Genomic DNA, 23,121 nt, shown 5'->3' on the forward strand with positions numbered 1-23,121 from the left:
TAATCCCAACCGGGCACGAGCCAAACTCTATCTAATCGACACGTATCCTACTATATTACAGATACACGGGCAAACTAGCCCAAACTTTGCATATAAGGCCGATTCATGTATTCCTTCCATGTATATTCTTCAAGCCCATCACCAATCGCGGCCCACCTTTGATCCGGTCAAATTCTGGTGATAACAGCTGGCCCAATAGGGGCTGATACGTCTCAGACGTATCTATAATTTCTTATGTTCCATGCTACTTTTATGTTGATACTCACATGTTTTATACACACTTTATGTCATTATTATGCATTTTCCGGCACTAACCTATTGACGAGATGCCGAAGAGCCAGTTGTTGTTTTGCTGCTGTTTTTGGTTTCAGAAATCCTACAAAGGAAATATTCTCGGAATTGGACGAAATCAACGCCCAGGGTGTTATTTTTCCACGGAGCTTCTAGAAGACCGAAGAGCATACGAAGTGGGGCCACGAGGGGCCGTAACCATAGGGCGGCGCGGCCAGCATGGGGCCCACGCCGGCCTACGGTGTGGGGCCCCTGCGCCGCCTCCAACTCTGCCCTTCCGCCTACATATAGTCTCCATCGCGAAAACCCTATTACCGAGAGCCACGATACGGAAATACTTCCAGAGATGCAGCCGCCGCCAATCCCATCTCGGGGGATTGAGGAGATCGCCTCCGGCACCCTGCCGGAGAGGGGAATCATCTCCCGGAGGACTCTTCATCACCATGATCGCCTCCGGATTGATGTGTGAGTAGTTCATCCTTGGACTATGGGTCCATAGCAGTAGCTAGATGGTTGTCTTCTCCTAATTGTGCCATCATGTTAGATCTTGTGAGCTGCCTATCATGATCAAGATCATCTATTTGTAATGCTACATGTTGTGTTTGTTGGGATCCGATGAATATGGAATACTATGTCAAGTTGATTATCAATCTATCATATATGTGTTGTTTATGTTCTTGCATGCTCTCCGTTGCTAGTAGAGGCTCTGGCCAAGTTGATACTTGCAACTCCAAGAGGGAGTATTTATGCTCGATAGTGGGTTCATGCCTCCATTGAATGCAGGACGTGTGAGAAAGTTCTAAGGTTGTGGATGTGCTGTTGCCACTAGGGATAAAACATCGATGCTTTGTCTAAGGATATTTTTGTTGATTACATTACGCACCATACTTAATGCAATTGTCTGTTGTTTGCAACTTAATACTGGAAGGGGTGCGGATGCTAACCCGAAGGTGGACTTTTTAGGCATAGATGCATGCTGGATAGCGGTCTATGTACTTTGTCGTAATGCCCTAATTAAATCTCATAGTAGTCATCATGATATGTATGTGCATTGTTATGCACTCTCTATTTGTCAATTGCCCAACTGTAATTTGTTCACCCAACATGCTATTTCTTATTGGAGAGACACCACTAGTGAACTGTGGACCCCGGTCAATTCTTTTACATCTGAATACAATCTACTGCAAACATTGTTCTCTACTGTTCTTTGCAAACAACATCATCTTCCACACTATACATTTAATCTTTTGTTTACAGCAAGCCGGTGAGATTGACAACCTCACTGTTACGTTGGGCCAAACTATTTTGATTGTGTTGTGCAGGTTCCACGTTGGCGCCGGAATCCCTGGTGTTGCGCCGCACTACACTCCGTCACCAATGACCTTCACGTGGCCCTTGACTCCTACTGGTTCGATAAACCTTGGTTTCTTACTGAGGGAAACTTGCTGCTGTACGCATCACACCTTCCACTTGGGGTTCCCAACGGGCGTGTGCTCTACGCGTCATCAAGCTAAATTTCTGGCGCCGTTGCCGGGGAGATCAAGACACGCTACAAGCGGAGTCTCCCACATCCAATCTCTTTACTTTGTTTTTGTCTTGCTTTACTTACTTTATTTACTGCTTTGTTTGTTCTCTATATCAAAAACACACAAAAATTAGTTACTCGCTTTACTTTATTTACTGTCTTGTTTGCGTTCTCTATATTAAAAACACAAAAAAATTAGTTACTTTCATTTACATTACTTATTTCATCATGTTTCCTCCTAAGTTTACTTTGAAAGATATACCGGTAGGACAAGGGTCCGTCATTGGAAGAGATAATATAGAAGAATTTTTCACTCATGTTAGTACGGTTGAAGATTTTGAGGATAGACACTTGGCAGAACTTGCCCCTACTTATAAAATTGCTACTGCCTCTTTAGTACACATGTTGGAAGCTAGATTTGTTAATATCAACCCTATAATGCAGCATATATTTCTTACTGATACGTCTCCGACGTATCGATAATTTCTTATGTTTCATGCCACATTATTGATGATATCTACATGTTTTATGCATACTTTATGTTGTTTTTATGCGTTTTCCGGAACTAACCTATTGACGAGATGCCGAAGGGCCATTCTTTGTTTCTGCTGTTTTTGGTTTCAGAAATCCTAGTAAGGAAATATTCTCAGAATCGGACGAAATCAACGCCCAGCATCTTAGAATCCCCAGAAGCATCCAGAACACCCGAGAGCCGCCAGAGAGGGGACACAGGCCCCCCAGGTGATAGGCCAGCGCGGCCCAGGGGTGGCCCGCGCCCCCCTGTGGTGTCGTCGCCTCGTTGACCTTCTGACGCCGCCTCTTCGCCTATTTAAGGGTCCTCGACCTAAAACTTCGATACGGAAAAGCCACGGTACGAGAAACCTTCCAGAGCCGCCGCCATCGCGAAGCCAAGATCTGGGGGACAGGAGTCTCTGTTCCGGCACGCCGCCGGAACGGGGAAGTGCCCCCGGAAGGCTCCTCCATCGACACCACCGCCATCTTCATCAACGCTGCTGTCTCCCATGAGGAGGGAGTAGTTCTCCATCGAGGCTCGGGGCTGTACCGGTAGCTATGTGGTTAATCTCTCTCCTATGTACTTCAATACAATGATCTCATGAGCTGCCTTACATGATTGAGATTCATATGAGTTTTGTATCACAATTTATCTATGTGCTACTCTAGTGATGTTATTAAAGTAGTTTATTCCTCCTGCACGGTGTAATGGTGACAGTGTGTGCATCGTGTTAGTACTTGGGGTAGGCTATGATTGTGATCTCTTGTAGATTATGAAGTTAACTATTGCTATGATAGTATTGATGTGATCTATGCCTCCTTTCGTAGCGTGAAGGTGACAGTGTGCATGCTATGTTAGTACTTGGTTTGGTTATGTTGATCTGTTGTGCACTCTAAGGTTATTTAAATATGAATATCGAACATTGTGGAGCTTGTTAACTCCGGCATTGAGGGTTCGTGTAATCCTACACAGTTAGTGGTGTTCATCATCCAACAAGAGAGTGTAGAGTCTAGCATCTATTTATTTATTCTGTTATGTGATCAATGTTGAGAGTTTCCACTAGTGAAAGTATGATCCCTAGGCCTTGTTCCCAAATACTGTTATCGCTGCTTGTTTACTGTTTTACTACATTTGTACTGTCCGCAATATTACCACCGTCAACTACACGCCAGCAAGCACTTTTCTGGCGCCGTTACTACTGCTCATACTTATTCATACCACCTGTATTTCACTATCTCTTCGCCGAACTAGTGCACCTATTAGGTGTGTTGGGGACACAAGAGACTTCTTGCTTTGTGGTTGCAGGGTTGCATGAGAGGGATATCTTTGACCTCTTCCTCCCTGAGTTCGATAAACCTTGGGTGATCCACTTAAGGGAAACTTGCTGCTGTTCTACAAACCTCTGCTCTTGGAGGCCCAACACTGTCTACAAGAATAGAAGCTCCCGTAGACATCAAGCACTTTTCTGGCGCCGTTGCCGGGGAGGAAAGGTAAAAGGCACTCATACTCCGGTTCCAGTATGATATTTTTACGGCGCCATTGTGTTTGTGCTCGAAGCTATTTCCTTTAGATCCTGCAATTGCATCTTTTTGTTTCTTGTTTACACTAGTAAGGCATAATGGACAACAATGAGCTTCTTATTCTATTTCCTGATTTAAGACATGGATGGTTTGATCCGAAAATTAAAAATCCCATGGAACATATTAGTATGAACACTTTGAATACCATTGTTGCTAATGATATGGAAAATTCTAAGCTTGGGGAAGCTGGCTTTGATGAGCATGATATTTTTAGTCCCCCAAGCATTGAGGAGAAAATTTACTTTGATGATACTTTACCTCCTATTTATGATGATTATAATGATAGTAGTCTTTTGTTACCACCTGTTATGGAGGATAAATTTGATTATGATTACAATATGCCTCCTATATTTGATGATAGCTACTTTGTTAAATTTGCTCCCACTACAACTAATAAAATTGATTATGCTTATGTGGAGAGTAATAATTTTATGCATGAGACTCATGATAAGAATGCTTTATGTGATAGTTATATTGTTGAGTTTGCTCATGATGCTACTGAAAGTTATTATGAGAGAGGAAAATATGGTTGTAGAAATTTTCATGTTACTAAAACACCTCTCTATGTGCTGAAATTTTTGAAGCTACACTTGTTCTATCTTCCTATGCTTGTTACTTTGCTCTTCATGAACTTGTTTATTTACAAGATTCCTATGCATAGGAAGCATGTTAGGCTTAAATGTGTTTTTAATTTGCTTCTTGATGCTCTCTTTTGCTTCAAATACTATTTCTTGCGAGTGCATCATTAAAACTGCTGAGCCCATCTTAATGGCTATAAAGAAAGAACTTCTTGGGAGATAACCCATGTGTTTATTTTGCTACAGTACTTTTGTTTTATATTGGTGTCTTGGAAGTTGTTACTACTGTAGCAACCTCTCTTTATCTTATTTTATTGCATTGTTGTGCCAAGTAAAGTCTTTGATAGTAAGGTTCATACTAGATTTGGATTACTGCGCAGAAACAGATTTCTTGCTGTCACGAATCTGGGCCTAATTCTCTGTAGGTAACTCAGAAAATTATGCCAATTTACGTGAGTGATCCTCAGATATGTACGCAACTTTCATTCAATTTGAGCATTTTCATTTGAGCAAGTCTGGTGCCCCAATAAAATTCGTCTTTATGGAATGTTCTGTTTTGACAGATTCTGCCTTTTATTTCGCATTGCCTCTTTTGCTATGTGGGATAGATTTCTTTGTTCCATTGACTTCCAGTAGCTTTGAGCAATGTCCAGAAGTGTTAAGAATGATTGTGTCACCTCTGAACATGTGAGTTTTTAATTATGCACTAACCCTCTAATGAGTTTGTTTCGAGTTTGGTGTGAAGGAAGTTTTCAAGGGTCAAGAGAGGAGGATGATACAATATGATCAAGAAGAGTGAAAAGTCTAAGCTTGGGGATGCCCCGGTGGTTCATCCCTGCATATTTCAAGAAGACTCAAGCATCTAAGCTTGGGGATGCCCAAGGCATCCCCTTCTTCATCGACAAATTATCAGGTTCCTTCTCTTGAAACTATATTTTTATTCGGTCACATCTTATGTACTTTACTTGGAGCGTCTGTATGTTTCTTGTTTTTGTTTTTGTTTGAATAAATGCTTGTGTGGGAGAGAGACACGCTCCGCTGGTTCATAGGAACACATGTGTTCTTAGCCTTTAATTTTCATGGCGAAGGTTGAAACTGCTTCGTTAATTGTTATATGGTTGGATACGGAAAATGCTACATGTAGTAATTGGTAAAATGTCTTGGATAACTTGATACTTGGAAATTGTTGTGCTCATGTTTAAGCTCTTGCATCATATACTTTGCACCTATTAATGAAGAAATACATAGAGCTTGCTAAAATTTGGTTTGCATAATTGGTCTCTCTAAGGTCTAGATAATTTCTAGTATTGAGTTTGAACAACAAGGAAGACGGTGTAGAGTCTTATAATGTTTACAATATGTCTTTTATGTGAGTTTTGCTGCACCGGTTCATCCTTGTGTTTGTTTCAAATAACCTTGCTAGCCTAAGCCTTGTATCGAGAGGGAATACTTCTCATGCATCCAAAATCCTTGAGCCAACCACTATGCCATTTGTGTCCACCATACCTACCTACTACATGGTATTTCTCCGCCATTCCAAAGTAAATTGCTTGAGTGCTATCTTTAAACACTTCAAAAGTTATTACCTCTGATTTGTGTCAATGTTTTATAGCTCATGAGGAAGTATGTGGTGTTTGTCTTTCAATCTTGTTGGGCAACTTTCACCAATGGACTAGTGGCTTCATCCGCTTATCCAATAATTTTGCAAAAAGAGCTGGCAATGGGATTCCCAGTCCCAAATTAATTAACAAAAATAGACACTCCTCCATGGTATGTGATTGTTGGACGGCACCCGAAGGATTCGGTTAGCCATGGCTTGAGAAAGCAAAGGTGGGGAGGAGTGTCATCATAATAAAACTAAAATAAAAAGGCACTCCTTCATGGTATGAGATTGTTGGCAGGCACCCGAGGATTCGGTTAGCCATGGTTTGTGAAAGAAAGGTTAAAAGGAGTGCCACACAAAAATAAAAATAAAATGGGAGCCGCTCTTTGAAGGTTTGTCTGGCAAGGGGGTTAGAGTGCCCACTACCATTCGTTGACAACAACAAACACCTCTCAAAATTTTACTTTTATGCTCTCTATATGTTTTCAAAACCGAAGCTCTAGCACAAATATAGCAATCAATGCTTCCCTCTGCGAAGGGCCATTATTTTACTTATATGTTGAGTCAGTTCACCTATTTCTCTCCACCTCAGGAAGCAAACACTTGTGTGAACTATGCATTGATTCCTACATATTTGCATATTGCACTTGTTATATTACTTTGCATTGACAATATCCATGAGATATACATGTTATAAGTTGAAAGCAACCGCTGAAACTTCATCTTCCTTTGTGTTGCTTCAATGCCTTTACTATGAATTATTGCTTTATGAGTTAACTCTTATGCAAGACTTATTGATGCTTGTCTTGAAGTACTATTCATGAAAAGTCTTTGCTATATGATTCATTTGTTTACTCATGTTATTTACCATTGCTTTGATCGCTGCATTCATTACATATGCTTACAATAGTATGATCAAGGTTATGATGGCATGTCACTCCAGAAATTATCTTTGTTATCGTTTACCTGCTCGGGACGAGCAGAAACTAAGCTTGGGGATGCTGATACGTCTCCGACGTATCGATAATTTCTTATGTTCCATGCCACATTATTGATGATATCTACATGTTTTATGCATACTTTATGTCATTTTTATGCGTTTTCCGGAACTAACCTATTGACGAGATGCCGAAGGGCCAGTTGCTGTTTTCTGCTGTTTTTGGTTTCAGAAATCCTAGTAAGGAAATATTCTCGGAATTGGACGAAATCAACGCTCAGCATCTTAGAATCCCCGGAAGCATCCAGAACACCCGAGAGCCGCCAGGGAGGGGACACAGGCCCCCCAGGTGATAGGCCGGCGCGGCCCAGGGGTGGCCCGCGCCCCCCTGTGGTGTCGTCGCCTCGTTGACCTTCTGACGCCGCCTCTTAGCCTATTTAAGGGTCCTCGACCTAAAACTTCGATACGGAAAAGCCACGGTACGAGAAACCTTCCAGAGCCGCCGCCATCGCGAAGCCAAGATCTGGGGGACAGGAGTCTCTGTTCCGGCACGCCGCCGGAACGGGGAAGTGCCCCCGGAAGGCTCCTCCATCGACACCACCGCCATCTTCATCAACGCTGCTGTCTCCCATGAGGAGGGAGTAGTTCTCCATCGAGGCTCGGGGCTGTACCGGTAGCTATGTGGTTAATCTCTCTCCTATGTACTTCAATACAATGATCTCATGAGCTGCCTTACATGATTGAGATTCATATGAGTTTTGTATCACAATTTATCTATGTGCTACTCTAGTGATGTTATTAAAGTAGTTTATTCCTCCTGCACGGTGTAATGGTGACAGTGTGTGCATCGTGTTAGTACTTGGGGTAGGCTATGATTGTGATCTCTTGTAGATTATGAAGTTAACTATTGCTATGATAGTATTGATGTGATCTATGCCTCCTTTCGTAGCGTGAAGGTGACAGTGTGCATGCTATGTTAGTACTTGGTTTGGTTATGTTGATCTGTTGTGCACTCTAAGGTTATTTAAATATGAACATCGAACATTGTGGAGCTTGTTAACTCCGGCATTGAGGGTTCGTGTAATCCTACACAGTTAGTGATGTTCATCATCCAACAAGAGAGTGTAGAGTCTAGCATCTATTTATTTATTCTGTTATGTGATCAATGTTGAGAGTTTCCACTAGTGAAAGTATGATCCCTAGGCCTTGTTCCCAAATACTGTTATCGCTGCTTGTTTAATGTTTTACTGCATTTGTACTGTCCGCAATATTACCACCGTCAACTACACGCCAGCAAGCACTTTTCTGGCGCCGTTACTACTGCTCATACTTATTCATACCACCTGTATTTCACTATCTCTTCGCCGAACTAGTGCACCTATTAGGTGTGTTGGGGACACAAGAGACTTCTTGCTTTGTGGTTGCAGGGTTGCATGAGAGGGATATCTTTGACCTCTTCCTCCCTGAGTTCGATAAACCTTGGGTGATCCACTTAAGGGAAACTTGCTGCTGTTCTACAAACCTCTGCTCTTGGAGGCCCAACACTGTCTACAAGAATAGAAGCTCCCGTAGACATCACTTACACTCTGTGATATGGAACAAGGAGAAAAGAAAGATTTTGTTTTAGAAACCCTTCTTAAAGAATTCGGTGATGTAGCTAGAGAAGCTAGAAAAGTCTTTATTAAACATAAGATGCTTGGCTTTTATACTAATTTTGCTAGTACCCTTGAAAAGATGGAAAAAGATAGACTAAAGTACACTAATAAAGTCAATTGTGAGGGGGAGATTAAAACATCAATACCTTGCAAGCTCTTAGGAATGTGCGAGGCAATAGAAAAGAATTTTGATTGGATTGTTCCCGAAAATTTGTTTGATAATAATAGCAATCCTAAGAGTAATGAAAAAGGAGCCTCTGAAACTTACATAGATAAGATACAATGCATAGTTGAGAAAACTCCAAACCCCTCTGTTAATGCTTCATCTGTTAATAATACTTGATTCACACTTTCTGCGCCTAGCTGAAAGGCGTTAAAGAAAAGCGCTTATGGGAGACAACCCATTATTTTACTTATGCACTTTTGTTTTATATTTGAGTCTTGGAAGTTGTTACTACTGTAGCAACCTCTCCTTATCTTTATTTTATTGCATTGTTGTGCCAAGTAAAGTCTTTGATAGTAGGGTTGATACTAGATTTGGATTACTGCGCAGAAACATATTTCTTTCTGTCACGAAATTGAGTAGCCCCGTCTGTAGGTAACTCAGAAAAATCTGCCAATTTACGTGCGTGATCCTCAGATATGTACGCAACTTTCATTCAATTTGAGCTTTTTCATCTGAGCAAGTTAAGTGCCCCAGAAAATTCTTCTTTATGGACTGTTCTGTTTTGACAGATTCTGCCTTTTATTTCGCATTGCCTGTTTTGCTATGTTGGATGGATTTCTTTGTTCCATTAACTTTTAGTAGCTTTGTGCAATGTCCAGAAGTGTTAAGAATGATTATGTCACCTCTGAATATGTGAATTTTTGATTATGCACTAACCCTCTAATGAGTTTGTTTTGAGTTTGGTGTGGAGGAAGTTTTCAAGGGTCAAGAGAGGAGGATGATACAATATGATCAAGAAGAGTGAAAAGTCTAAGCTTGGGGATGCCCCCGTGGTTCATCCCTGCATATTTCAAGAAGACTCAAGCATCTAAGCTTGGGGATGCCCAAGGAATCCCTTCTTCATCGACAACTTATCAGGTCACCTCTAGTGAAACTATATTTTTATTCCGTCACATTTTATGTGCTTTACTTGGAGCGTCTGTATGTTTTTGTTTTTGTTTTTGTTTGTATAAAATCAGATCCTAGCATTCTTTGTTTGGGAGAGAGACACGCTCCGCTGTTGCATATGAACACTGGTGTTCTTAGCTTTACTTTTAATGTTCATGGCGAAGGTTGAAACTGCTTCGTTCATTGTTATATGGTTGGAAACAGAAAATGCTTCATGTGGTAATTGGTATAATGTCTTGAATAATTTGATACTTGGCAATTGTTGTGCTCAAATAGATCATGTTTAAGCTCTTGCATCATGTACTTTGCACCTATTAATGAAGAACTATCATAGAGCTTGTTGACATTTGGTTTGCATGATTTGTCTCTCTAAAGTCTAGATATTTTCTGGTGAGGTGTTTGAACAACAAGGAAGACAATGTAGAGTCTTATAATGCTTGCAATATGTTCTTATGTAAGTTTTGCTGTACCGGTTCATACTTGTGTTTGCTTCAAACAACCTTGCTAGCCAAAGCCTTGTATTGAGAGGGAATTCTTCTCGTGCATCCAAATCCTTGAGCCAAAAACTATGCCATTTGTGTCCACCATACCTACCTACTACATGGTATTTTTCTGCCATTCCGAAGTAAATTACTTGAGTGCTACCTTTAAAATTCCATTCTTTGTCTTTGTAATATATAGCTCATGGGAAAATAGCTTAAAAACTATTGTGGTATTGAATATGTAGCTTATGTATCTTATTTCTTATAAGTTGCTTGTTGAGCGGTAACCATGTTTCTGGGGACGCCATCAACTATTACACCTTGTTGAATATCATGTGAGTTGCTATGCATGTTCGTCTTGTCTGAAGTAAGGGTGATTTATCATGATCAAATGGTTTGAGTATGCATATTGTTAGAGAAGAACATTGGGCTGCTAACTAAAGCCATGAATCATGGTGGAAGTTTCAGTTTGGACATTAATCCTCAATCTCTTATGAGAATATTATCTGTTGTTGAATGCTTATGCATTAAAGAGGAGTCCATTATCTGTTTTCTATGTTGTCCCGGTATGTATGTCTAAGTTGAGAATAATCAAAAGCGAGAAATCCAATGCGAACTTTCTCCTTAGACCTTTGTACAGGCGGCATAGAGGTACCCCTTTGTGACACTTGGTTGAAACATATGTTATGAAATGATAATCCATGTAAATCCAAGCTAATTAGGACAAGGTGCGAGCACTATTGGTATTCTATGCATGAGGCTTGCAACTTATAGGATGTCTTATGCATAACACATATGAATTATTACTACCGTTGACAAAATTGTTTCTATGTTTTCAAAATAAAAGCTCTAGCACAAAAATAGTAATCCATGCTTCCCTCTGCGAAGGGCCTTTCTTTTACTTTTATATTGAGTCAGTTTACCTACTTCTTTCTATCTTAGAAGCAAACACTTGTGTCAACTGTGTGCATTGATTCCTACATACTTGCTTATTTGCATTCATCATATTACTTTGTGTTGACAATTATCCATGAGATAAACATGTTGAAGTTGAAAGCAACCGCTGAAACTTATATCTTCCTTTGCGTTGCTTCAAAGCTTTCTACTAAGAATCTATTGCTTTATGAGTTAACTCCTATGCAAGTCTTATTGATGCTTGTCTTGAAAGTACTATTCATGAAAAGTATTTTCTATATGATTCAGTTGTTTAATCATTATCTTTACCATTGCTTCGAATCACTGCATTCATCTCATATGCTTTACAATAGTATTGATCAAGATTATGATAGCATGTCACTTCAGCAATTATCCTTGTTATCGTTTACCTACTCGAGGGCGAGTAGGAACTAAGCTTGGGGATGCTTGATACGTCTCAAACATATCTATAATTTCTTATGTTCCATGCTACTTTTATGATGATACTCACATGTTTTATACACACTTTATGTCATTATTATGCATTTTCCGGCACTAACCTATTGACGAGATGCCGAAGAGCCAGTTGCTGTTTTCTGCTGTTTTTGGTTTCAGAAATCCTACAAAGGAAATATTCTCGGAATTGGACGAAATCAACGCCCAGGGTCTTATTTTTCCACGGAGCTTCCAGAAGACTGAAGAGCATACGAAGTGGGGCCACGAGGGGCCGTAACCATAGGGCGACGCGGCTAGCATGGGGCCCGTGCCGGCCTATGGTGTGGGGCCCCTGCGCCGCCTCCAACTCTGCCCTTCCGCCTACATATACTCTCCGTCGCGAAAACCCTATTACCGAGAGCCACGATACGAAAATACTTTCAGAGACGCAGCCGCCGCCAATCCCATCTCGGGGGATTCAGGAGATCGCCTCCGGCACCCTGCCGGAGAGGGGAATCATCTCCCGGAGGACTCTTCATCACCATGATCGCCTCCAGATTGATGTGTGAGTAGTTCATCCTTGGACTATGGGTCCATAGCAGTAGCTAGATGGTTGTCTTCTCCTAATTGTGCCATCATGTTAGATCTTGTGAGCTGCCTATCATGATCAAGATCATCTATTTGTAATGCTACATGTTGTGTTTGTTGAGATCCGATGAATATGGAATACTATGTCAAGTTGATTATCAATCTATCATATATGTGTTGTTTATGTTATTGCATGCTCTCCGTTGCTAGTAGAGGCTCTGGCCAAGTTGATACTTGTAACTCCAAGAGGGAGTATTTATGCTCGATAGTGGGTTCATGCCTCCATTGAATCTGGGACAGTGACAGAAAGTTCTAAGGTTGTGGATGTGTTGTTGCCACTAGGGATAAAACATCGATGCTTTGTCTAAGGATATTTGTGTTGATTACATTACGCACCATACTTAATGCAATTGTCTGTTGTTTGCAACTTAATACTGGAAGGGGTGCGGATGCTAACCCGAAGGTGGACTTTTTAGGCATAGATGCATGCTGGATAGCGGTCTATGTACTTTGTCGTAATGCCCTGATTAAATCTCATAGTAGTCATCATGATATGTATGTGCATTGTTATGCCCTCTCTATTTGTCAATTGCCCAACTGTAATTTGTTCACCCAACATGCTATTTCTTATTGGAGAGACACCACTAGTGAACTGTGGACCCCGGTCCATTCTTTTACATCTGAATACAATCTACTGCAAACATTGTTCTCTACTGCAAACAAACATCATCTTCCACACTATACATTTAATCCTTTGTTTACAGCAAGCCGGTGAGATTGACAACCTCACTGTTACGTTCAAAGTATTTTGATTGTGTTGTGCAGGTTCCACGTTGGCGCCGGAATCCCTGGTGTTGCGCCGCACTACCACTCCGTCACCAACGACCTTCACGTGGCCCTTGACTCCTACTGGTTCGATAAACCTTGGTTTCTTACTGAGGGAAACTTGCTGCTGTACGCATCACACCTTCCACTTGGGGTTCCCAACGGGCGTGTGCTCTACGCGTCATCAGGGGCCAGGGGGTATTTTAGTCTTTCGTATTTTGGAAAATAGCTTAGAATTTCACCAAATTTTAGTAAATAAAATATACCTCTAAAAATCCATGAAAAATTGGATTTGTAAATGATAAATCATTCTTAACAAGAATAAAATAAGAAATGGAATTTATAAAACAAATTCAAATTTTGGAATTTTATGAAGTTAAATTAAAACTTGGAATTTTAAAATATTATTTGCTTGTATTTAAAAATCAAGGAAAAATCTCAAATAAGTTCAAATACTTATTTTTTAATATTTCAAATTGAAATTCTATTATTCCAAGTCATTTCTATTAAAGAAAGATATTTTCCAAAGGAAAATATTCTATCCTTCTTATTCCAAAAATATAGAGATAACTCTATTATTTCAAATTATTTTGAAATAAATAATAATTCACAAAAGTAAAGTGGTATTACTATGAACCATTTTTCTTTTATGAGATAAAAGTGTTTTCACACATAAAAGCAATTGCAAATTACTGCCAAAGGCATAAATCTTAATTCAACCCTAAATTGTAATTGGGATAAGGGATTCCACATAAAATAATACATTCATGACTGCATTATTTGGATTTTATAACATTGTCCTTACCAGACAATGATGCTTCTTACAGAACCCGAGGTCCAGGTTCCATCCACTGCATTGAACTGCGCTATATCGCAGTCCTCAGGCAAGTTCACCCTTGCTCATACCAACTTGAGTATTTTCTATTACTTTACTGCAAAGCTATATACTTACCATTCATGCATGGCAAATAAAATGTTACTTTTCTAATTATGAATATGACTATGTGGCTGGCAATGGAACCATGGTATGTGTTGATATGGTGGAGGTTCCATTGCATGGGTTATATTAACCTAGGAGTAATTACCAATGCCGTCCAGTGATTCTAGCGTCGTACATACCGCGTTAACCATAAGATCTATAATGGCTCTAGGGAAGCCAGCTGTATCTTTTCCCTCCTGCACGCCAACGGACTGGTTAGAGCTGCGGGGTGCTGGAGGCACTGCCGTAGGTTGGGATGGCCTTTTAAATCCCCATACGTGTGGATGACTGGCTCTACCGTCTATGATGGATTGTCCAAAGTACACCGTGGGTAAAGCCGTATGATCGGGAGATGTCCACCGGGGGTGTACGGGTGGACAAAAGGGTGGGTTTGCAGGGTCGCGGAGAAGGCGGTGTGGGCTTGGATTTTCATACCTGGCCTCACACCAAAGGAAGTGTGAACAGGGGCAAGTCCCCGCGGATGGCAAAAAGGATGGGATCTCTTATGGGAAAAGTAACGCACCTCTGTAGAGTGTATCAAATTGTGGCTGTCACACCTTGTTCCGGGAAGGGAACTGCGAACACGGCAGGAAAGGAACTCCACGAAGTTCTGGTCAACCTGTGAAGACTTACGGGCATAGTTTTCATAATAAAAGCAACCTTTTGAAGAAATGTTTTCAAAACATGCATTGACCTGCGATTTCTTGATCAATGGTCGTAGCTAGTGCATCAAACACCTTTTACTCTTTTGAACTTGCTGAGTACCTCTGTACTCACTTTCTTTCGAAACCCTTTCTAGACTGTGATACGGAAGTGGAGGCCATCGCCGATGGAGCACCGGAAGGAGACTACGAGCTGGTCTACGAGGAACCTGATCTTACCGGAGGAGTTGAAGGAGTAGACTATGGGATAGTCTACGGACCCGACGAGACGGAGGCGGAGGGGTAGTGATATACCCTAGTATCATAGAGCCGAGCAGCGTAGAATTACCTAAATAAGTTGATGAGCTCTCTTTCATATATGGTTGTGAGTTGTAATCGTACTTTAGTAGTATCTTAGGGTATTGTCATAGGACCTGTGAGAATGTCAACTTGTTAAGACAATGTTTGTAATAATATTTGGAGTGTTATGACCTGCAATGTTTCTGTTGTACCACTCTCAGGGATATGGCAATTGTGAAGAAGTCCCTTCACAAAGATCATATCAACGACTTGCATACTACAACATGCAGTGGTATGCTGGGTCACCGCAGCAGCGTTCGTTTGCGTCGCCCCACATACATATTTTGTTCGCGCGACCGTTTGCGTTTAGGTGTGCGTTCACCGGGGCGGCCCATTTTTAGATTTGCAACATATTTGAAAGTAAATATAGTAGTACATTTGATAGCATAAAAATTATACAAAGTAACCTAAACTACTTGCTCCCTGACGGGCCGGCTCCGTCGTTCCGTCGCTCCCTCGCCTGCTTCTCCGCCGCCTCCCGTGCGGCGGCTATGGCTTGGTGCGCCGCCGCGTCCTCTTCCAAGCTCTGTTGCAGCCTCGCGTTGGCGGCGTCGTCCTTGAGCGTCTCGAAGGACTCGACTATAGCTCTCTGCTCCGCCGCCCTCTCCTCCGAGGTAGGCGCATCAGGGTCGTCGGAAGACCATGATATGTCGAAGTCGGAGTCCTCTGTGGCAGCGGCGGCCGCCGCCACCCTGCGCTGTTCCAGCTCGGCGTCGACCGCCGCATGGGCCACCCACTCCTCCTCTGCTTCCTTCTCCGGTTCAGCCAGGGCCGCGGCGTCCCTGACCGGGTCGAGGAGGTCGATGCTGTCGTCGGAGTCGAACTCCTCGTCGGAGCTCGAGGCCGGGGGAGGTGGAGTGGGAGGTGGAGGTGGAGGTGCGGCAGCCTGGCCGCGGCCGGCGCTGCTCATGGTGGCTCCGGCGGAGTCTGAGCGGCAGCGGCGCTACGGTGGAGGTTGTGCGGCGGCTAGGGTATAGTGGGGAGGAGATGAGATGCTGGCGCTCCTGTTTATATAGATCGGAGGCAGGGCGACGGCGGCGACACGCGTGGCATAGCTATTACTTCGTGCGCAGAGGTAGGCGACGGCCGCGCGCCACGCGAGGCATCGCCATTTACGTGGCCGCACACAACCAAAGCGACGCCTCGGCGCCTGGCGGAGAAGACACATCGACGCTGGGTCACTGCCAGGCGGGTCAGTCCACCAGACGCGAGCCGACACTTTGCGCGTCCGTGCAGCATCCGCAGAGACGCATCTGAGACGCATATTTAGGCCAGGTTTGCGTCGTTGCGAGCGGCCCGGTCACTTTGCGTCGCGTTGCTGGAGGTGGTACCAGACATTTTCGGCCCGGCGGATCCAAACGGTCGCTCAGCATCCTTTTCCGTCGCTCCCGCTCGAGATGCGCTAAACTTCGATAAAGTAACACATTTTCGGAAAAGTCCGGTATGAACCTGGGTGCATGTGAACCCTAGTTGGAAATGCATTTTCCAATTGTTAAAAAATTCTGAAATAAAAATATTCGGGTACGTACGCATGTTCTATGTGTACGTAGAAAGTTTTCGCGGAGAAACCACTTTTTTATTTCAGAATCTAAAAAAGACAAAATACGTCACATATATACTGCTATATAGCCCTGCAAAATTTCACTTTTTTGCCGAGATAAAATAAAAGATTTTTTTCATCACGAAACTCATGTTTAGGGCACATATTTGAGATCATCTGGGAAATCATTTTTTGTTTCGATTTTTAAAATATGTTTTGAGATCACAAACGAAACTTTTCAAAAAGCGGGTTCACATGCCCCCATTTTCCATATATGCAGTCTCACTCTTTCTTGAGGAATGAGACTACTAATAAACAGTAAACACCAGACGCAAACAAGAAAAGACCAGAATGCCCTGGTCCAAATAATCGAAGGAAAAAGGAAAGAAATCTCACCCCTCACCTCTCTCCTGCGACTTCACCTAGCGAGTAGCGACGGCGCCGCCCCTCTCGCTCGTTCCACCGCCGCTGCCCTCCCGGTGCTGCCCCCGCCATCCCGCGGGCAGTGCCTAAGCCCCTCCCTCTGGCCACCGCTGCGCCTCAGGCCCTCCCCATCCTCCGACGTACGGTCCTGCCGCAACCTCCCCCCTCCGTCAGGTCCGCCGTCGTCGCCGTCCTCCGCGCTGCCTGGACACTCGACGGGTTTCTGCTTCTCCAAAGCAGGTTCGGAGGCATCTTAGAGCCAGAGAGAGGCCTAGAGTAGTTTTCTTGGTTTTCGGATTGGGCATCAGAGAGTGGCGGCTGCTGCTGGCTGGTTTGTTGGTTCTTGATTTGCTTCTGTGAGACGCGAGAGAGGGTATTAAGGGAGAGAGCAATGGAGGTCGAGGAGCAGGCGATGATGGAGTCCCATGGGGTGGAACTCGAGGACGACAGCATCAATTTCTGGGCCTCCCTCGGTGTGAGCACCCATGTCCATGGCGTCGACCAGATGGCGCTTCACAACGTCCACATTCTCGACCACCAAGTACAGTCGCCGGCGGCGGCGTCGGCTGTGGTCTCACACCCGCAATCTGTCTGCAAGGAGCTGTTCCCTGGCCAAGCCGACCCCTGCCTGGAGCCCCGGGTGGGTATGGAATTCGAGTCGGGTGAGGCTGCCAAGACCTTCTACATTGCTTATGCCGGCCGTGTTGGGTTCTCTGTCCGCATTGCTAGGTCCCGCAAGTCCAAGGGCAGCGAGTCCATCATCATGCTAAGGTTTGTTTGCTCAAAGGAAGGGTTCAGCAAGGAGAAGCGTGTTGTTGAGGGGAAGAAGACAAGGAAGAGGCCAGCCTCCATCAGGGAGGGCTGCAACGCCATGCTTGAGGTGCTCCGCAGAGGCGACAACAAGTGGGTTGCTACCAAGCTTGTCAAGGAGCATAACCATGAGGTTGGGATGCCCAGCACAGTGCACTATATAGCCACTGAGAGCGATACTGTGGTTGACCCATACATTGACATGGAGTTTGAATCCCTTGAGTCTGCCAAGACATTCTACTACTCCTATGCTATCCGTGTGGGATTTGAAGTTCGTGTTCGCCAGTCTCGAAAGTCGCAAGATGAGTCACTCAAAATGCTGAAGCTTGTGTGCTCAAGGCACCGCTACCATTCAGGACGGGAAATTGGGGGAGACGATAACAAGAGAGTGCAATCCTCGGATCCCTGCAGAGACGGCTGTGATGCACAGTTTGAGATAATTCGGAAGGAGAAAGCTGTCTGGATTGTCTCCAAACTCATCCTAGAGCATACTCATGAGCTGAGCCCTGCACCGGCGAGCAAAGTTTGCTGTGTCCGCTCACAAGGTGAGACACTTGTCATTGCAAAGAACTTTGCTGACACACGAAATCTTCTATTGAATGGCCAATATTCTCAGCATCATAGAGAGATCCGCTATAATGATTTGGGGCCAGAGGATGCTCAAAGCTTACTTGAATATCTTAAAAAGGCCCAGGCCGAGGACCCTGCATTTTTCTATGCTGTGCAGCTTGACAAGCATGAGCACATGGTCAATATCTTCTGGGCTGATGCGAGCGTTAGGATGGCTTATTACCACTTTGGTGATGCTGTTAGGTTTGAGACAGCATCCAGGAGTAACAAAGAGCATATACCTATTGTCATATTTTCAGGTGTCAATCATCATGTCCAGCCTGTTATTTTTGGCTGTGCACTACTTGTTGATGAATCTGAAGAGTCATTTGTATGGTTATTTGAAAAATGGCTTGAAGCAATGCATGGGAGGCCTCCTGTTTCTTTGGTAACAGAACTGAACCAAGAGATGGCAGCTGCAGCTGTCAAGGTATTACCTGACACCTGTCATATTTTCTGTGAAAATCATATATTAGGCACTGTGAAGGAGGAGTTGCATAGTATTTATCCAGGACTAGACCATTTCATTACTGATCTGAGAAACTGCATTGATGGATGCAGAATAGAAGAATCATTTGAATCATGCTGGGAATCAGTTCTCATTAAACATGGCTTTAGAAATAATGAACATTTACGGTCTCTTTATGATATTCGTAAACAATGGGCCCCTGCGTACACAAAGAAATCATTTCATGCCAGAAACCTGCTTCCACAAAGCGGTGAAAATCTTGAAAAGATTAGAGATATGTACTTCTCGTCCAGTACACAATTACAGGTGGCTGTGCAGCAACTTGGACAAGCTATTTGTAATTTCCATGCAAAAGAAGCTCAAGCGGATTATCTGACAATGTTTGAAATACCAGCACTAAGGACTGCTTCACCAGTGGAGAAACAAGCAAGTGTAATATTTTCCAGGAAAGTGTTTGATATATTTCAGGAACAGTTTGCAGAGTCCTTTGGGTACCATGCAGAGAGGATCGAGGATAGGATGCTACACAAGTACCGTGTGACAGTAGATGATGGTGACGAGGAGGCACATATTGTCTCTTTCAGTCCAGATCAGAGTGCAGTGTGTTGCAGTTGTTGCTTGTTCGAGAGCTGTGGAATCTTGTGCAGGCATGCTCTTCGAGTTTTCATCATCGAAGGAGTGCGTTTCCTTCCAAAGGCCTATGTCTTGAAACGCTGGTCAAAGCATGCAAAAAGTACTGTCACCTTGGATAACTACATTGATCTAAGGGGATACCGTGAGGATCCTTCAACTTCAAGGTACAATGATCTTTGCTATGATGCAATCAAATGTGCAAAAGAGGGCTCAACATCTTCCGAGCGCTATAAAATAGCCAAAGAGACACTGCACAAGGCTCTTGATGAGGTAATGCCTGTAAGGAACATTAGACAGCAAAATCCGCAAAACAGTACAACATCATTAAAATGTCCAGTTAAGAAGTCTGGGACGGATAAAGGTACCTCTGGCAAGAGCTTAAACAGGCCAGCATCCAAACATTCCCTCATGGAGAGCAATGGTGGTAGATGACCAGATATGATGAATTTTAACATAGCATGGTATTACCTATTCTGACCTTGTATAGTTGCAGTATCATTCGATCTAGTACTTATCTCTTAGACTGTAGGTGGCATCAGCCTTTTTTCTGTCAGTGCATCTAGTAACGGCAAGGGTGCTAATGAATTATTTGAGGCATTAATGTTCAAAAAGAATGTAGGAACATATGCCCTATTTTGGAATGTTTGTAAATGGTACTATGAAAAAGACTATGTTGTTACATGGGAGTACAGCCATAATTTTCTATGTACCATCGCGTGACCAATACAGCTTACCCTTATGCTGGTTGTGATTTAGTTTGTTTTGTACTAACACTGTTAAATAGTGGTTTCTGTGGTCTTAGGTGTTGGCACATTTGGAAGTGACAGTTGTGCTGCAAAAACTAGTAGTCTAGTTGAGTACTTATGCAGTTATTTTAGATCAGTACTTATGCAGTTAAGCACATGTACTGCTTAGGATAGACATTTGCATGTTTGAGTTTTTTGTTTTTCTTTGATCATTTATATGAAATGCAGTGTGTTCTCATGGTCATTTATGCTTGCATATTTAGGTAGTTGTATCTTTTACATTGTTAAACCACTTACATGGCAAGTTACTTTCAGCAAATTTATATGATTACGAGCCTATCACTATTTGATGCATTCTGCATTTTTTCACTTCATATTCTCGTCTTTGTTATATTTTTATAGACACAGGAATTAACAGTCATGCGGATAAGTTGGTTTGTGCCTGCAGGGGCCTACTTGAACTTCACAGGCAATTTCAAAACCTATTTGAAATACTTTGAGGTGGGTGAAGGTTATATAACACATATATATGAGCTGCCACACTAAGCGTGCAAATGGGCACTCAATGAAGAGGTGCTGGTCATTTCCTCGTTACAAAACAACATTGTCATTTCCCCATCTTCCATGTAACTATTAGCTTCCAAAGCCTTTTATGCCTATACCAACAGTTCGTATTCACCAGGGCAGTGCACATAAGACTGCACCATGAATTGGCGGGATGCGTGTGGGGTCCATTGGAACGTATCTGGCTCCTGTGCCAAGGCAACACCCCAAGCTGTGTCATAATGTCGTGCTAAGCAAGGAGTTCAGCACCGATGAGTGCTCGTGGAAAGCTTATATTGTCGACTGCCGTGCTCTTGATTTCTGCAGCAGTACGGAAAAGAGACTGCCAAAGGCCTGAAAAAGTGAGTGCCATACAAGGAATACGGTACAGTTTTGCTTATACTAGGATATAGTAATGTGCTGGTTACCCACCATTGCTGTCCAACAAATGCGGTTGCGGTTACGCAATTTTTCAGATTCTGAGTTCGCCATTTCTCTAGTACTATGAATCATTAAAGATGAACATAATGCACTGATTGCTATGTCCATTTTTTGATGATAAGCTGGTAGCGATGTGGAGTACAACACCAGCTCCTCTATCATCTCTGAAATGTATTGTTTTTTTTTTTTTTTTTTGAGAAACACCCTGGAAAGGTGTATCAATGTCTGGAATGTATTGCAGCAGGGGAAAGTTGTTCAATTCTGCTGTTCAGCAAGCTTGTCGAAACTGTAAGTTAGTGCACATATGCTTCTTGAGCTATATGTTTCAGAAGAAGCATTACGCTTCTGTCAACCATTTTCTCGACCTAACAGTCTGTCTACCAGAGTGCTGATGGCGAAATGAATAGTGGCACGGAGTTGTTGAACAGAAGCCTGTATTCTCCATTATGGGAGCAAGTGCAAAGAAAAAGGTGCCACCTTCCCATGATATGTCCTCATCTACAGTCCATAGTTCATAGCAAATCTGATCTTGCTGCAGGAAGTTGCAGGTTGCTGTTGGATCAGTTGAAGTTTTGCTGGAACAGCACGCCACATGCGTGTAACGCCAAAGCTGTGTACGGTGAAAGGCTTGAGCACAGAGACAAGGATCATCGTGCCAAGATGGATCGGTCAATACAGAAAGCAACGTATGCATGGTGCAAGAACTAGCTCGAGGAGGATCCTTCAGTACATTGACGGTTTGCACACTAACCACTGTGACATCTTACCTGAGAACAGAAAATGCGAGGATGAACACCGACACCTCAATCTCGGTCGTGTTTACAAAAGAAGCAGCGTGGCATGTGCAGGATCTTGCCTGATCATCATCTTCCATGTGTGCAAAGTGGAGGAGATGGAAGTAGCTTTGATGGTGGGTATTCTTTCAGTTGCAGGTTGGATAGTTAGGTGTTGTTGTAGCTGTCAGGATCTGAATGGAAGCATTGCAAAGCTTCCTAAACTTCCAGGCCCAGGGGGGGACGTGTCCCAACAGTGGGTGCTTGATTCTTCCTTGTAGATGCTGTCTCCATCTGCGTTGTTCATCCCCACCAGAAACCCGCTGCGCGGCACCGGCCCACAGTATCAGTATCGTCATCGTCGCTGCGGCGAGATAGGATATGTGTGCCGTGTGTTGTCGCTGGCATGGAGCTTGTGGCCGGACCGGATAGAGCACCATGCGGGCCTGCCATTGGCCACCACGGGGCATGCCTGCCTTTACCTTCTCCAGTTCTCCTTGGTTTTTTTTGCTTTGCTGAGTTCATGTGCATAATTGTGGAGTATATATTTGCACGGTTGCTGTAGCTCCAGTGCTCCAATTCAAACATTCCTTCTAAGATATGGTTAAATTATGTATTCATCAATTATACTGTATTTTTTGGCGCTTGTATTCTCCACTCTTTCCCCAAAAGAATAAACTTAGTGTGGACAAGTTCAGTTATTCCTTTATTCTTGTCAAGACAAGTGGGTCAGTTGATTTCAGCCCTGGCATGTCTATGCCAATTCTTAAACCAAATCGTGCGAATGTAGCTCACTGAGTTCATGCATCCTGTACCATATTCCTCGCAAGAAAAAAAAATGTACCATGTCCAACATGTGTAATTCTATGCACACTTTCAAGAAAGGGAAATACAAGATAATAAAGTGGGGTTGTGGTCCCAAAACTTGTCCCACGTTTTCAAATAGCAAGTCTTAACGCGAACACGTACTCATGTGCAAAAGCAAACTCGCCACAAACTAAAAATGATATCTTCATCACTGTCTTGGTCTTGTGAGGCTGAGATAGGTGATACCTTTGATCGGATCAATCATTCCGTGGCGCAAGAGAGATGATCATGCAGATCGTCTGCGT

The 23,121-nt window shown here is 43.1% G+C and overlaps 1 protein-coding gene across 5 annotated transcripts; it reads left to right on the top strand.

Moving 5' to 3' along the window:
- Positions 1-16,917: 16,917 nt before the first annotated feature.
- Positions 16,918-22,710, top strand: LOC127314707 (protein FAR1-RELATED SEQUENCE 9). 5 transcript variants are annotated; one of them, XM_071824595.1, is made up of 5 exons: positions 16,918-19,967; positions 20,684-20,825; positions 20,935-21,524; positions 21,621-21,706; positions 21,775-22,710. In XM_071824595.1, exon 1 carries the CDS (start codon positions 17,377-17,379, stop codon positions 19,936-19,938), a length of 2,562 nt encoding a protein of 853 aa, XP_071680696.1. In that variant the 5' UTR covers positions 16,918-17,376; the 3' UTR covers positions 19,939-19,967; positions 20,684-20,825; positions 20,935-21,524; positions 21,621-21,706; positions 21,775-22,710. The 5 variants fall into 5 exon arrangements, with proteins under 5 accessions (XP_071680696.1, XP_071680695.1, XP_071680699.1 ...); XM_071824594.1 differs by having other exon boundaries at positions 20,701-20,825; XM_071824598.1 differs by having other exon boundaries at positions 20,701-20,825; positions 21,785-22,710.
- The last annotated feature ends 411 nt before the right edge of the window (positions 22,711-23,121 follow it).

This window comes from Lolium perenne, chromosome 7 (assembly GCF_019359855.2).
Source record: "Lolium perenne isolate Kyuss_39 chromosome 7, Kyuss_2.0, whole genome shotgun sequence".
NCBI classification, from domain to species: Eukaryota; Viridiplantae; Streptophyta; class Magnoliopsida; order Poales; family Poaceae; genus Lolium; species Lolium perenne.

Coding starts and splice junctions, on each gene's coding strand:
- LOC127314707 (XM_071824595.1), top strand. CDS start 17,377: ATGGAGGTCGAGGAGCAGGCGATGATGGAGTCCCATGGGGTGGAACTC.